Source organism: Euleptes europaea, chromosome 2, assembly GCF_029931775.1.
Source record: "Euleptes europaea isolate rEulEur1 chromosome 2, rEulEur1.hap1, whole genome shotgun sequence".
Classification (NCBI taxonomy): Eukaryota; Metazoa; Chordata; class Lepidosauria; order Squamata; family Sphaerodactylidae; genus Euleptes; species Euleptes europaea.
The window spans coordinates 27,345,566-27,362,219 of record NC_079313.1 but is presented as its reverse complement, the minus strand read 5'-3'; the positions used below and the strand labels follow the sequence as shown (position 1 = coordinate 27,362,219).

General features: G+C 46.6%; 1 protein-coding gene across 1 annotated transcript in view; it reads right to left on the bottom strand.

Annotated features, from left to right (window-relative positions):
* Positions 1-16,654, bottom strand: part of LOC130473185 (adenylate cyclase type 10-like) — a 138,742-nt gene that overhangs the window by 49,673 nt on the left and 72,415 nt on the right. The window contains exons 16-18 of the mRNA XM_056844714.1: positions 16,331-16,614; positions 13,225-13,361; positions 2,195-2,317 (exon numbers count right to left, since the gene is read on the bottom strand). Coding sequence (XP_056700692.1) covers positions 2,195-2,317; positions 13,225-13,361; positions 16,331-16,614 — 544 coding nt within the window. The remainder of the gene's footprint in view (positions 1-2,194; positions 2,318-13,224; positions 13,362-16,330; positions 16,615-16,654) is intronic.

The following is a 16,654-nucleotide window of genomic DNA, read 5'->3' as shown; positions in this document are numbered from 1 at the left end:
CCAGCCTCCCCCCTCCCCATTCTCTGGTATGCAAACACAGTGCTGGCTTCTTGGGCTGGCGGAGAAGTGGGGGAGGTTTTTCAGCTACCATTCTGAGGCTTTATTTCTTCCCTTGAGTGGAAGAATCTGCTTCTTCTTGCTGGGGCTTTTGGGAATTGACTTTTTAAAACCGGAGCGTCGGAGCAACCTTCTTGGGCACGGTTGATCTAACAAAATTCCTGACTGACGTGCCGGCTGGGTACAGGCTTAACAGACATTCTTCCTCTCCCGTATGTTAAATGGGTAGGAGAGGGCTGTTTATTCGGGAGGCACAGACAGCATTGGCACGGCGTGGGAGCCCAGACTAACTGCACGGACAGGGCTGATGCGGCGTTGGGGAGGCATACGGATGCCGCCCGGAGATAGGGGCAGCAGGGGCCGCACGGCGTGGGATTTGCTTTTCCTCCAGCCAGCTTTGGAGGAGTGGGTCATAAAACCATGACACGGCACTAATTCTCACAAAAAGCAGATTTTGGCAACTTTCTTGTAACAGAGTCACTCCACCCATCAATATACGGGACCTGATTCAGACGGAGAAACCCTTCCCCAGTAAATACCAAGCTCAACGCTTCTGACATTTACCAATTGCTTTACACCACTATTGTACAATGCAAATCACACAAGACAGTTATTGCTATGCCCTCAGTCTGTGACTGAGAACAATCAGTTGAAATAACCATAACCCACTACCTTCGGACCAGCTGACCCTATATGCAACACAGTCCAGTTCACAAAATATACGAAGGGCCACATTCTGATAGACCTTTGGAAAGTTGTGTGGCACCCACGAAGGTGTCACTACAGAGCTTTCTTTCCACCCATTCCTCCCAAAATGTGTACAAATGTATGCAAAAGTGTTCCACAACAGTCTCTCACACAATCAATCCACCCCTTCAATCAAACACAAAATCACTCACTCACTCTCACATGCCACCCACCATTTCCAAACCTTTTCCAGACAGAGGTCCCTGCGGTTTCCAGCCAAACCTGATGGCTGTAATAGGGCAGGACCGTAAAAGTTGATCAGACTTTTCTTCCTCTGATTGCAGAGGGCACCAGAACTGAACTAAAACCCCTTTCCTGATTCTCACCTGCCTTCTGTGATCTCCTCCGGAGGTGCTGGGCTGGTTGTTGCGATCCTGTTGGGTTCCAACGACACCCTACCAGGGTGAGTGAGGCCAGGGTGTCCATGCGTAACTCTCTCAACCAAAAAGGTCGTGCTGGCAGAAAGGACTCAAAGGCACTCTGACCCAGCACCCCGAGCCGGGTGGGTAAGAGGGGGGCAACACCCCATCTCTCCCCCCTTCACGAGTCACGGCACCAGAAATGATGTGGTAAACAAGGGTTCGTGGGGGGAGAGAGAGACCTGAGATCGTTATTTCAAGAAAACAGTTTATTTGCAGCTGCTGACTCAGAGGCCCTAATGGGCAGAAATCTCTGAGTCCCGATTGTACTGAGGGAGAGATATTTATCCAAATTCAAGATATGACAACCCATCAACATTCAGGGTAGGCTGATAGCACTCCAGTACAGTTCAGTTCTATCCAGTTTCTCCTATCATTGTTTATAGTTCACTCTGACTCTCCATGACTCTTAACCCACTTCCTTAGCACACAGACATACACACACAGAGATATCCTGCCCAGCAACAAGCTATTCCCTTGCTGTCCTAATACATTTCAATACATTTACAGAAAGGAAGAGATTATTACCAATTGCTAAATCAGTGGATCTTCCATAGTCAGGGGAAGTCTACCTTGCTGTCTCAGTATCTAGGAGTGCACTCTGCACTTATGAGGCAAAAACTAAGTCAAGCAAGAAAATTTCTTCAAGATGAACACTATCTTGACGGGGGTTTCTTGGTCTCTGCCAGTCAGTGCAATGGCCATTGCTGTGGCAGGGCAATGGTCCGATCCTGACGTGATAACACATGTCATGTGGCTAGCGTTATGCGTATATACTGTCATGTGGGGGATCAAAGGAAAGCTTGATATGGCCATTTGTCGTTTTACTGGAGGACTCGTGTAAGGCCACAAAAACAGCACCCAGGCATTACATAGTATTGGGAGCTCCTTATACCTAGTATGCTGGTCCTCCAAATACAGCTGTGGCTTGATTACTTTAGGATATCAGGGTTCACACAAATTGTCCTCACCTTTTAATGTTGGAGGGAGCATTATGTTGTGCAGCTTCACATTCTGCTTGACGGTGCAAATGTACTCGTCAGCCTCTCTGTTTCCAGTGGTATTGGAATCTTGAGACTTCAGAAGAGTAGTGGCTTTATGGAGGAAGAAAAGGATGAAGTGATGCAGTAACAACCATTTATATGGTGCTTTCAATATATCTGGCAAACACCCCAGGTGTAGCTGGAGGATAGGTACCATAGCAATGGACTATCCTTTTGCTCATGAGAGAGGTATGTGAGATCATAGCTATGGGGAAACAGCACATAAACAACGCTCTGGGTCAGAGCCCAAACTGCCCAAACAGTTTCCAAATTCTGTTCTATACATTGAGTTAAAAACAATACAATTGTGAAGGCCTTTCTGTTTTGCATAGCCTTGTTCTATATGTGATGTTTGCTTCGATATTCTCTGAATTTGGTTGGGGGAGGTAGGATTTTTTTGTTGTTTGTTTTTGTCTGGAGGCCAGGGGAATGAATGATAACTCAGGATTCACAGAGCAGTCCAGGCCAATGACTTCCACTTAATGGAGGTAAGGAACCATGGACACGCACTAGGAGTTCCATGCTTGGATCTGAATTCCCAGCCATGTGGGGTCCCAATTTGGATTGGGATTACAGCATATGGGGAGATGTCCCTCAGGCCTGTCCCCATTCATATTACTTTCCAAACCAGAAACAGCCCCAGGGAGCTGCTGCTAGTCATAAGAACATAAGAAAAGCCATGCTGGATCAGAGCAAGGCCCATCAAGTGCAACAGTCTGTTCACACAGTGGCCAACCACAACAGTCCTATTGTTGATGCTTGCGTGTAGCTCATCAATACATTTCAGTTTCTCCATTAGGGCAAATAGCAGGGTCATTTCAGATCAGGAGAACCATGCAGGAAGCCCCCTCTCCATATGTGCTTCAATTAGAGTTGCCAACCTCTAGGTGGCACCTGGAGATCTCCCGCCATTAAAATTGACTTCCAGATAACCAAGATCAGTTGCCCTGGAGAAAATGAATGCTTTAGAGCAGAGGTGGGGAACCTTTTTTCCGCCAAGGGCCATTTGGATATTTATAACATCATTTGTGGGCCATACAAAACTATCAACTTAAAAATTAGCCAACCAAGCCCCAAGCAGGCAGCTGCTCCAGATGACCCCCCCCCCGTGTAGCAAGAAGCATTTCTGCTAAGTCAGCACTTCTGTCACCTCAAAGGCAGTGATGTCTTTCCCCCCCACCCACCCCTTTGCACATGCTATATTAACACAGAGAGACAATGTGAGCTGGAGTTCCCAGAGAAAACTTACTTGTAATTGTTGTTCATCGAGTAGTCCTCTTTGCAGGACCACATAGGAACTGCACTTGTGCAGGCCTGCCATGGAGCATTTGGAAAGCTTCTTTTTAGCCCAGCAACAAGGATTGCTCCACTCCCTTCTGTCAACAGTCTTTCCCGCCCTTTCGGACATGTGACCAAGTGGCGGGGAGCATCCTTCCCTCAGTTCTCCTTCTGCCACTGTGGTATCCAGACCCATCAGGCAGTGAGCCAGGCCACAGCAGGGAAGGAGGGAGGGATGTGTGCCTGCAAAGAGGACCACTCGATGAACAACAGTTACAGGTAAGTGCAACTGTGTTTTCATCATCGTGGCCTCTTTGCAGTCCCACATGGGAGATTAGCACGCTCACTTACTGTGGAGGTGGGTGTGGAAGCTGGTCACTGTAGGATCGAACACAACACCGCTTTCCCCACAGCAGCATCCGCTCCAGAGTCGACATCCAACCTGTAGTGACGGACAGACGTCAAAGGCGTGGACCAGATGGCAGCACGGCAGACATCTAGCAGATCCACATGGGCAGCAAGGGCAGCCGAGGAGGCCTGAGCTCTGGTAGAATGAGCATGAGCTGGAAGTGGACAGGGCGTGCTGGTTCCTGCATAAGCCCTTTTGATGGCCGAGACCACCCACTGTTACAGTGTCTGTGTGGTGACTTGTTTTCCCTTGTTGGGACCCGTGAAACAAACAAATAAAGAGGTGTCTTGCCTAAATTGTCATGTGTGGTCTAAGTAAAATAATAAGGCCCATCGGACATCCAGCATGTGCAAGGACCTGCCCGACTGGGACTGGGGCTTCGGATAAAAAACGGGCAACACTATGTCTTGGGACAGGTGGAATGCGGAGACCACCTTAGGTAGGTGCTCCAAGCTAGGTCTTAAGACCACCCTGTCCTTATGGAATTTGGTGAAGGGAGCATAGTGGGGGAAAGCCCTGAGGTCCCCTACCCTGTGGGCCGATATGATTTCTGTACTTTAACAGCTGGTTGGAACCTACAAGCAATAAAGCAAGAGGCCAAAAGGGAAATAGCCATGACCCTAGTCTGGGGAAGAAAGGCCTTACCCAAGGCTGAGTCCAAAATGGAACCTATAAACTCAATGGACTGCGTTGGTAAAAGTCTGGACTTGGTCAGGCTCACCACAAGACCCAAGCATTGGAGGGTCTTAAGGACTAGGGCTACTTGGTCAGCCAAGCCTGGCTGGGAGTCACCAACCAGGAGCCAGTCGTCTAAGTAAGGGTAGATGGTGCATCCTTGTGAGGTCCTCTGAGATACACTTGGAGAAGACCTGTGGGGCTGTGGAAAGACCAAACAGGAGTACCGTGTATTGGTAGTGTTCATTGTTACAGGAGAAGCTTAGGTATTTCCTACACTGAGGATGCATTGAAATATGGAAATAAGCATCCTTGAGGTCAAGGACTGCAAACCATGAGTTTGGCTGGAGAAGTGGCAGAATCTCTGGAATGGACAGCATGCAAAAAGAGCGAGCTCTTATGTACTTATTAAGGGCCCTCAAATCAATGATGGGCCTCTTACCCCCATCCTTCTTATCTATAAGGAAATAGCGAGAGTAGAAACCATGGTGGACCTCAGAAGGGGGCACCCTGACAATCGCACCCTTCTGGAGGAGGGAGGAAACTTCATCACACAACTGTGGGGGATCAGGTCCCCTAGAGGGTAAAGGAGAACCACATGGAGGGACCTTGTAGAACTCCAAAAAGTAACCGTTTTTAATAATGGAAAGAACCCAACAATCAGTTGAAATGGAACACCAATTAACAGCAAACAACTTCAATCTTTCAAAAAAGGTAACATCTGCAGAGACAGGTAAATCGGTCAGTCATGGAGTGGATTTTTTGCCATAGGAGGAGCGGTTGGGGGACCTGCCACCCTTCTTACCCCCCCCCCATGCTTAGGCTGGTACCGCTTAGCTTGCTGCTGAGGGTAGTATGGCTTAGGTTGGCCCTGCTGGGCATATCCATATGACTGATAACGATAAGGCCTGGGTTGGTAATTTTGCTGTCTGTATGGGAACCTCTGCTTCGCTGGGGTGGCCTGTGCAGGTTGAGTAATGCAGGTTGAGTAATGGCTTTGGCAGTAATTCTATCCTTTTGGATGTTATCGAGCCACTCGTCAGTATTTTAGTTAAACAGGGCCTTCCCATTAAAGGCAATGTCCTCTACGGACGCCTTGGCATCTCCCGAGAGGTTGGATGACCAAAGCCAGGAGTGCCGGCATAACACCACGCTAGCTGCCACAGTACGGCTGGCAGCATCAGGTATGTGACGAGCGGATACAATCTGGTATTTGCCCAGTTTGGACCCCTCAGTGAGAAGGATTTTCCCTTCCTGAGCCTTTTCCTGAGGAAGTAAGGAGAGGAGGTTGGACACCCTGTCCCAGAGGAACTTCTGGTATCTCCCCATGAGGGCTGAGAAGTTGGAAACCCTAAGGCCCAGAGCTTCTGCAGAGTATATCTTTCTGCCCATTATATCCAGTTTCCTCCCCTCCTTATAAAGGGGGGCAGCATGACTGGTCCCTTGGCCCTTAGAGGCCAGGACCCTAGTGACAATGAAGTTTGGGGCAGGATGCTGATAGAGGAAAGGGGCCTCATCTTGTTTTATTTTGTAGAGGTTTTCTATCTTTTTGACCCAGGGAACATTAGAGGCAGGTTTTGCCCATAAGGTATCTGCAATCTGATGGATTTCCTTAACCCAGGGGAATTCCACCGGACCAGTATCCATGGAAAAAAGGACTCCCATGATGGGATGGTCAGGGATTGGGTCCGAAGGGGAGACCTCGAGCCTGAGAGCCTGGGCAAGGCGACCCATCATTTCTGAATAGGTCTTTGTAATCTCAGTAGGAGAAACTGGGATGGATCTCTGACCCCATCTTCGGGGGAAGGGAGGGAGGTATGAACAGACTTCGAGTACCGTTTTTCCGACTCCGACAGTGAGTCGTGGTTCGGTACCAAACGCATTGATGGAGCAGGGGTAGTGGAGGGAAGAGGCTTCTGCCGATTGGGCAGAGGAAAACCCATCTCACTTTGAGCCCAAGCCTGGAGCTCATATTGACAACACCCCCATGGGGGTTGCAATCCCCAATGAGAGTGCACCCTATCAGGGTCACATGCAAAACAGTCCGAGGGATCGGCGGGAAAAGTCCCAGATTGAGGACCCAATTCGGGGTCGAAGTCAGCTTGGGAGACTTCTACGACGTTGTCGTCCGACAAAGAAAACATCTTTGAACCACACCTTGATGGAGACGGAGTTGCAGGTCTTTGGCAAGACGAAGTCTCCCAAACCCAATCAGGGCATCGGGACAACGAAGGAGTCATGACGTTCCCTTCCTCAGGGTCAAGGTGAGCGGTGGCGAGGCTTGGATTCTCGCTCACCCGATATGGATGGGCATGGAGATTCCCCAGTCGGGGTCGATGGACGAGCCTCCTAGCCAGGAGGGAGCGCCTCAGGATCAATGAGATGGAGTGGGCTCGAGTGGACACCTGGAACAAGCGCCGATGCTATGTCGACGTCGACCTGAGTTGCAGGAGTTGACTGTTTTGTCAGCAAGGTGGCCCGACCCTAAGGGTTCGGGGTTGAAGAACCTCTAGGGGACGATGCCCCTTTCGAGGTCGATGGAGCCGACAACCCACCAGTTGCAGGTTTAGAGCTCAACTTTTTTCCACGCTTGGAAGACGAGGAAGAGTGCTTCTTCTTTTTAGAAGACTCTGGAAGGAGGACAGTTCTTGAAGAGCGCCATCAGGAATAAGAAGGAAGGTCGAGCGATGACATAAAGGTAAATTTTTGAAGAAAAAACTCTGAAGAAACAGCGAAGCTCTCCAAAGTGTCCTCTAATTGCGGCAGCAGAAAGAGAATTGAGGGAAGGATGCTCCCCGCCCCTCCGTCACGCATCCGAAAGGGCGGGAAGGACCATTGATGGAGGGAAGGGGAAGCAATCCTTGTTGCTGGGCTAAAAAGAAGCTTTCCAAATGCTCCGCGGCAGGCCTGTGCAAGTGCAGTTCCCACGTGGGACTGCAAAGAGGCCACGACGATGAACCAGAGTTCCACCTTTTCCAGACCTCAGACTTTAGAGTTTCACCTTTTCCTCTCCTTCCAAAAACAAACAAGCAACCACAGCAAACCTGTACAGGATTACTGATTGGATACCAAGGATATTGTGAATCTTTACAAGTTATCAAGTTTATTGTATAAGGCCATAGACCATTACAATCTAAAACAATATAACATGTGAATCTTTACATCACCCCATGAATTCCCTTGATTTGCCCTCCTTCACTCTATCCCAGGCTTCCTTCCTGCACTGCCAATTTCACAGCCGAGATAATGCCAAAGGCAGTAAACAACCTACCTGTGGGAAACCATCCCACAAATGGGTGCTGGCACTTGCAAGCAATTAGACCATAGCATCTTTTTTAAAAGCTAGCCAAGCCATGAGGTCACTGGATCTCACTGGATGTCAGGGAAATGTGCAGACATGTGACCAACAATTTGCCTTACGGAGTGACATCTCAAGGGGATGGTCAGGAATCCCCCATCTTCAGAAGAGGGGTGTAGCAAACCTATCTCTGCTTGATGTTGCATTGTGGTATAACCACCATCCGGCTTATAACATCTTGTTAAATTTTAATGAACGCCACTGTAATCACAAACAATCTGTTCTCTTCTTGGGTATCCTATTAACCTAAAAGCAGAGTCTGTCAAGCCAAGACTCTAAAGCCAGGCACACAACGGTCCTGTCTCACCTTCCAAGCCCCTAATCCCAACTATGGGAAAGCCCCCTCCCAACCAATTAGATGGAAATTTAGTTTTCCAGTAGATGGGATCTTGTCTTACCCCTCCCTTTCCAGCTACTTTGGAGGGGGGTCTCTGGTCCCCCGGAGAATCAGGAACTGTGTTTGTATGTGTGGTAATTATCCTTAAAAATCCTGTCTTCCAGGGTTCTGAACCAATCCTTGTGATTTAGGCCTCATGCAAATCCAATGTCAGCCTATCAGAGCGCATGGGACTTCACTGGATGTGAGGGGGTGAAGCAACCTCAGCTTAAGAAGGGTGAAGAAAAACTTTTTTGGGGAGGGATAGGGATTTTGTGGCTCTGGAAAGGAGCGTCAGCTTAGCCAAGCTTTTTGAAGACACTCTATTACTGTGGTTAGTGACTAGATCAGGGGTGGGGAACCTTTTTTCTGCCAAGGGCCATTTGCACATTTATAACATCATTCGGATTCGGGGGCCATACCAGGTGTAGATCTCCGAGTGGGTGGGGAGCTAGGGTTGCCAGGTCTCCGACCATCACCTGGAGGTTACAATTTATAAGAATTACTCAGATTGCACAATTAGTTAGTCAAGGAGAGCAATAACTATGGCTATATACAAAACCCATATGAGACCAAAATTACACAGAATGAATTTCTTGTTAGTGCTTTGTTTCTGCACAAAATAATATATATCCAAACCTGGATGTCAATACAATAAACTTCAAAATATATCAGTATAAACCAAGACAGGCCTGTCTTGGTTTATACTGATATATTTTGAAGTTTATTGTATTGACATCCAGGTTTGGATATATATTATTTTGTGCAGAAACAAAGCACTAACAAGAAATTCATTGTGTAATTTTGGTCTCATATGGGTTTTGTATATAGCCATAGTGATTGCTCTCCTTGACTAACCACCTGGAGGTTGGCAACCCCAGGGGAGGCCACACAGAGAAGGCCTGGAGGGCACCCCGCTCCCCCCTCCCAGGCGGGAGGGCAGCCAGCGGTGGGCCCGAGAAAACGAAGCACCAGGGGGGCGCAGCCCGCGGTCAATCGGCAAGGGAGGAAAGGGAGGAAGGAAGGAAAACAGAGAAAGAGGAAAAGGGAGAGAGGGAGAAAAAATGAAAAGAGGGGGAGAAAGAAAAGGACAGAGGGAGACGGACAAAGAAAGAGACAGAAAGAGAGGGAGAGAGAAAAGCCTCCCCCCCCCCACACACACACCTGCCAGCCCCACATAACCGGGCCCCAGGCTCCATGCCCTCCCCCCCAGAGGCCACAAAAGGCCCCCCGAAGCCCAATCAGCTCCTGTGCGAATGCTCTGCCACCGGGAGCCGCGGGCCTCTTTCCCACCTCTCCCTCTCGCTGCTCAACAGCCGACAGGCAGCGAGAGGGGCTTACATTGTGCCCCGGCATTCCTGCATGCTGCGGCAATAGGGGGCAGCCTTGGGGGAAGGGTCCCTCCCCCTCCTCTCACCGACCAACAGCAGTCGGCGAGAGGAGGTCCAAAGAGCGCCGCAGCACCCCTGCAAGCCGCAGCCCCAGGAACACCCTCAGGGAGGGCCACCCTGTGCCGTGCCTCCGCAGCAGGGCCCCGGAGCTCCCGAGGGCCACAAAAATGTCCTCGGGGGCCACATACACCCCCCCGGGCCTGAGGTTCCCCATCCCTGGACTAGATCTATAGGATCTGTAGACTGACAGGTCTGGCTGACAGCTTTGGTACCTTGATAGAAATAGTTACCCAAAGCAAAGAAGCAATTTTGTTGAACCTTAAAGATTCTTTTTATTGCTTACTTCAATATATTAAAAAGCGAGTCTCAAAGTATAAAATAGAGTATAACAGAATATAGGCAAAGTCACAACAGGCTATTACAAAAATATGCACAGAGTATACATATCATAACATGGACAAAATACCATTTTATACATACCAAACACACCGTACGGAAGGTCTATGAGAGACCTCCGAAGTTTAAACAATTTCAGCCCCTTTTTATACTTTTTGACATGGGAAACTTAATCTGGTTATACATCATTCATCTTATGACATCTTCTCTGGGGTCTTAAAACTTTCCCAAAACAACTTTAATCCTTTAAAACTTTCTCATAATACCATTTTAATCTTTCACACCTCACAAGGTTTCTTTACATGGCCAGAGGCAAGGTTTGTATAGATATAATCAGATCTTCAAAGTCAATCAATCAATCAAAAACCTTTCATGGCATATAATCTTCAATGTCAAGCCCATAATTATAATATGGTGAGAAAGTCCCAGGAAGGATGCTTGAAGCATCTTGTAAAGGTATTACAATGAATGTCAAACACCCCCCATTCAGAATTCAAAGAGAAGATTTCTCCGTTATTATCTTTGTTGATATTATAGCGGAGGCTTTTTGGCTGCGAGCCTGGGCTTTCTTACTGCTATCTAGAGATGATGTTAAGGCATGTTTTTGTTTTCTTACTTGCCAGTTACTGACAGGAAATTCAGCTTTAACGTGTTGAATGAATATATATATATATATATATATATATATATATATATATATATATATATATATATATATATATAATTCAACATGAATATATATATTCATTCAACACGTTAAAGCTGAATTTCCTGAATATATATATTCATGTTATGTTGAATGAATTATATATTTATATATGAATATATATATACATATATATATATATGTTGAATGAATATATATCTATATATTGAATTGAATATATATATATATTCATTCAACATATGTTAAAGCGGAATTTCCTGTCAGTAACTGGCAAGTAAGAAAACAAAAACATGCCTTAACATTTACATAGACATACACACACACACACACACATATACATACACACATACATATATATATAAAGGCGAAATATAACTAGTTCTACATTTTTTTTGGTTTTTAGTTAGTTCTTTGGCTTAGGGAACAAAGCTTAATTTTGTGTGGCAAATAAGCATCCTCTTAAGGGCCCATCATTCCTAACTGGTGTGTGTAGGTTCTGTGGTAAGGTGCTCTGTGAGAGAAAAGAGCAGCCTTGAACCTGCTGAGGTAACCTGTCCAGAGAAAGGGGATCAAATTGCCCTCAGAGGTTGTTTATTTGAGAGCCAACTTTACTTTATATATTTAAGTTATCCACACACCATATTTACCTTATTAAATATATTATTTTCTGTTAAATAAACCATTATAGTTCATCTCCATTTGTGTCTTGTCTGTCAAGGCAAAAATCTAAGAAGCAGGAGTCTCTATCGACCTCACATATTACAGCCTTAGTCTAGTAGGTTTCCATATAATAGACCTTAAGGAAGCACATAGCTTACATGCGACTAGCCTTTAATTTAAAGCAGGGATGAGGAACCTCAGGCCCGGGGGCCGTATGCGGCCCCCGAGGACATTTTTTGTGACCCTCTGGAGCTCCGGGGTTGCAGCGGAGGCACGGCGCAGGGTGGCCCTCCCCGAGGGTGTTCCTGGGGCTGCAGCTTGCAGGGGCGCTGCATCGCCCTTTGGACTTCCTCTCGCCGACTGCTGTTGGTCGGTGAGAGGAGGGGGAGGGACCCGTCCCCCAAGGCTGCCCCTTATTGCCGCAGCATGCAGGAATGCCAGGGCACACTGCAAGCCCCTCTCGCTGCCTGTCGGCTGTTGAGTAACGAGAGGGAGAGGTGGGAAAGAGGCCCACAGCTCCCGGCAGCAGAGCATGCGCGCAGGAGCTGATTGGGCTTCGGGGGGCCTTTTGTGGCCTCTGGGGGGGGAGGGCATGGAGCCTGGGGCCCAGTTATGTGGGGCCGGCAGGTGTGTGTGTGTGGGGAGAAAGGCTTTTCTCTCTCCCTCTCTTTCTGTCTCTTTCTTTGTCCGTCTCCCTCTGTCCTTTTCTTTCTCCCCCTCTTTTCATTTTTTCTCCCTTTCTCCCTTTTCCTCTTTCTCTGTTTTCCTTCCTTCCTCCCTTTCCTCCCTTGCCGATTGACCGCGGGCTGCGCCCCCCTGGTGCCTCGTTTTCTCAGGCCCACCGCTGGCTGCCCTCCCGCCTGGGAGGGGGGAGCGGGGTGCCCTCCAGGCCTTCTCTGCGTGGCCTCCCCTGGGGTTGCCGACCTCCAGGTGGTGGCCGGAGACCTGGCAACCCTAGCCTCTCCGCCCCCACTCGGAGATCTACACCTGGTATGGCCCCCGATGATGTTATAAATGTGCAAATGGCCCTTGGCAGAAAAAAGGTTCCCCACCCCTTGTGTCCCCCTTTTTATTTGATTGTGGGGGGTTTAAAGAATCTATAGGAGAGGCCAGAGTGGGGGGACTGGATATTTTTCAGTTCAGAAGGCAGATGCCTCAGAGCCTTCCCTCCTCTCTCGCTCACCCCATAGCTACCACAGTATATGAGTGAGAGACAGACAATTGTGGAGAAGGGAAGAAGCAGGGCATGTCAATGAACAGTCTTCACCATGCTCCATGTGTTTGGAGATGCTGCAGTGGTATGTGGACATAATGAACAAAACCATAGCGGTGGGCAGTGCTATAAAATGGCCACTGCTCTAAAAAAAGGATGGTGTTAGATAGTGGAGAGGCTGAGGGCAGGACCTTTGACAATGCACCAAAATGTACACAGTCCCCATAAATATTTCAGGAGTCATCCATCCAAAAAGACTGGCGCAAAGGTGGTCTGTGAAAAAAACAGGGAAATGTTTGGGTGAAAATGGCACAGGATTAACTGGCAAACTATACTCTCTATTAGATCTGGAAAAAAAACAATTCAGTAAAGAAGCTGATCAGCAGCACAAACAGTGTGCTGTGATGCTCTGAAATGTGAACACCACTATGACCACATTCACACGCACCACTCCCTCCTGCATTGAGAGCTTGTCTTTGGAGAATGCCATTCAGGAAATATTAGCCATGTGGAGGGCTAATGACTAATAACTTACTGAAAAGGCTGTCCCACTCATCCTCGCTTTCTTCATCGTCTTCTAGTAAGTGGTACTGAAGGACATTGTTTACGTGGAGGTTGTGGACAAGCTCCTCACAGAAAAACGGGTTTCCGTGGCTTCTTTGTATTAAGAACCTAGAACAACATGTGAGCAACATATTTTAATGAAACGTGGTCAAAGGCAGAATATATCTAAAACAATGAAGGAAAAGCATTTGTGCATCCATTACACTATCCATTTAGGCATTGTAAATGAAATGGTGCGTTGTCTTTTTCCATTTGTACTGCTTCAAAAGAAGCATACAATTAGAAGGAGAGTAATTCAAATTGAAATGTTATGCTGATGATGTAGTACTGACTATTTTAAATACTCAAAAATCAGTGGGGACATTTAATGGAACAAATAGAAAAAAATTGTTCATATTCAGGGTATAAAATCAATAAATCCAAGAGCAAAATAATTTTAAAGCACCTTTTGAAACAAGAAGAAGACATAATAAGACACACCTCAGGATGTAAAGTAACAGAACAAGCAGTAAAATATCTGGGAACAAAAATAACAGGTGAGAACAAGACCTTGTTTAAAGATAACTATAAAACAACATGGGGAAAAATGGAAAAGGACTTGGCGAGATGGTCAAAATTAAAAATCTCGTGGTTAGGAAGAATCTCAACAATAAAAATGAATGTCTTGCCTAAACTCAGTTTTCTATTTCAAATGTTACCGATTCGTTTGGAAGAAAAGACTTTGAAAGACTGGCAACAAAAATTAAGCAAATTTATGTGGCAAGGCAAAAAACCAAGAATTAAATTCAAAATACTTCAGAATGAAAAAGAAAAAGGGCACAGGGGATAAAATGGAACCCTGGGGGACCACATAGCATAAATTGAGATAAAATCCCCTTCCCAACACAAAAAAGCTCTTCTGGATGGCATTGTGAGGATGCAATGGTGGCAGAAGAGATTTTAATTAGCTGCCATTACTGCCATAGAATAGGCACAATAATGAGTTCTCACCTGTGTTTGGTTCCATTCACTTTGAGTCTTCCTCCACTGGTTCTCTACCCATCTGCCTATTTTATCATCTAAAGCTCCTCAGTAAACCAAGGGTCATTCTGGAATCCACGGAAGGAGTTAGGGCACTCAGGGGCAATTATGTCCACAGCCCACATCATCTCCATATGCCACAGGTCAACCAGCGTTGCAACAGGAGCGCCAACCTTGCTGACCGGAACATCCCCAAGAGACATCAGGAACCCTTCTGGATTCATCAACCTCCTGGGGCAGACCACCTTAATTGTTCCCCCACCCTTCTGGAGGTTCCGGGTGTCCATGAGCCACTCGTGAGCCCAGTGGCTGGACACACAACCTTTTGAAGCTGCATTTCTCCCAGCAAGATGTCACAACCCAAGAGTACTGGTGGCTGGCTGGGATTGCATCTTCAGTCACAAACATTAGTTTACTTCTGCTAGGCCATGCTCTTAATCTTGGGATTTGCTGAAGGTCACCTGCCTACTGTGGTGCTGGGAGGGAGAAACATCAGGCCAGAACAGTGGTATGTAATGTCAGATTCCAAGTAATACTGATTGGCACACAGATCTGCGTCATATTAATTCCAGGCCAATTTACTTATCACTCAGTCTTTCTGGCCTTGGTCTTTTTTTACTGTGCCTTTCACATTCATTCAAATATTTATTATGTTGTCCTAGATTCCAATAGCACTTATTAGAATTTGTATTTCTTACACCTTGTACTGATATTAGCCCATTTTTAATAGATGAGCACAGGAGCTCCTTGGGAAGACTTACTGTTACTTGAACTGCTTCCAGGCCTCCTGACAACTGCTCACTTGTGATGAATTTTATTTGTTTATATACTTATAGTATATTGAAATACAAGAGGAAAACGTGTGAGAACATGTGAGCAAGGGGACATCCCATTCCCCCCACCGGGACATCCTCCCCTCCTGTTTCCCTTCTCTCTTCAGTGCTCTATCTCTCTCCTCTCCTTTGTTGCTACTTTCTCTCTTTAGTCTAGCCCTTGCCAGAGAGGGCACAACTGGCCCATGATATATGAGTAGACCATTTGACTTTGCCAGAGGGATAATGGTCAGAATGCTCCCCTCCACAATATCTCAAGCCACATAACAAGCAATGGCATGCACCTCCACTTCTACTAGTAGATGATGATAGGAGGCAAATTTAGAGATAACCAGATTTCCCCCGTTCCCATTCCTCTGTTTCCCCAAAATTTCTCTTTTCACTCTGCCTTAGTTCCAATTTAACTAGGAGTATTTCTAAAATTAACCCTGGACTTAGATCATGTGCTGTTTTTCTGCAGCTTTCAGTTTCTACCATTCTTTTGTATCTTCCTTCCCTTTCCATGGAACTGATGTGCACATGCCCATGGATGAAACGTACAAGTAACTTTTATGCGATCATACATATGACTACAACAGACTTTTCTTTTCCTACAGGAGCACATGCGTTCCTGTGCATTGGTAAAATGCCATACAAAAGGATTCTGGATACCACTACGTCTTTTTGTAGTGTTTTAGCATTGTAGCAAGACTCTTTTTGCAGCACTTTAGCAATGGGCACATTAATTGATAATGGAGGGGGGGGGGGTGGCCATGAGCCGAAGAAACCAAAATCTGCAGCAAACAGCATGACAGAGACTACTTTGTGCATTGATTCCACTTCAAGAACAAAATCAGGTAAGTTAGAACTCTAAAATCCAGAAACCAGTTCAGATGAGAACTTTGCAAGCATCGCCACAGACAGAAAAACGGATTCATTCTTTCCTGTGCTGTCAGCACTCCCATAATGGGTACTTAACTGGCAACCTCAGCACTGGTGGCAGGAGGGGCCAAATGATTACATTTTACCCTGGCCTTACTTCAAGGAACTCAGTGTGGCATACATAGCCTTCCCCATCCCTTGTTTTATCCTCAAATCAACCCTGTGAGGTAAGTTCAGCTATGAGTGTTAACTTGTGAGCTTGGGGTAGAGACAGGATTTGAACCCAGATCTTCTTGCATCCCACACTCACTGTAACCTTGGATAGGAGGTAACCAGCAGAGTTCACTGTCTTTTCCTACTTACGTCTCAAGTTCCCTGGCAATACTGACCACTCCAAGGTCCTGGCACGCCTTCTGCACAATCACTGCAGGAGTTAATTCCTTTAATCTAATGTAAGTGTTTGTCATTCTGGCCAGGATTCGAGCTGCAGTGTTGCTCAACAGTTGTCTCCTTTGTTCAAAGGGAGACATAGACAAGGCCATAATGATGGGAACATTGATCAGCAGTTTTTCCAGGAAATCCCAGGAGGTGGAATCGATGAAATGAGCTTCATCAATTACAAAAATGATAGTTTCCTTCTCTGATGCCTAAAATATAAGAAAAAAAGAGAATAAACCAGAAAACATT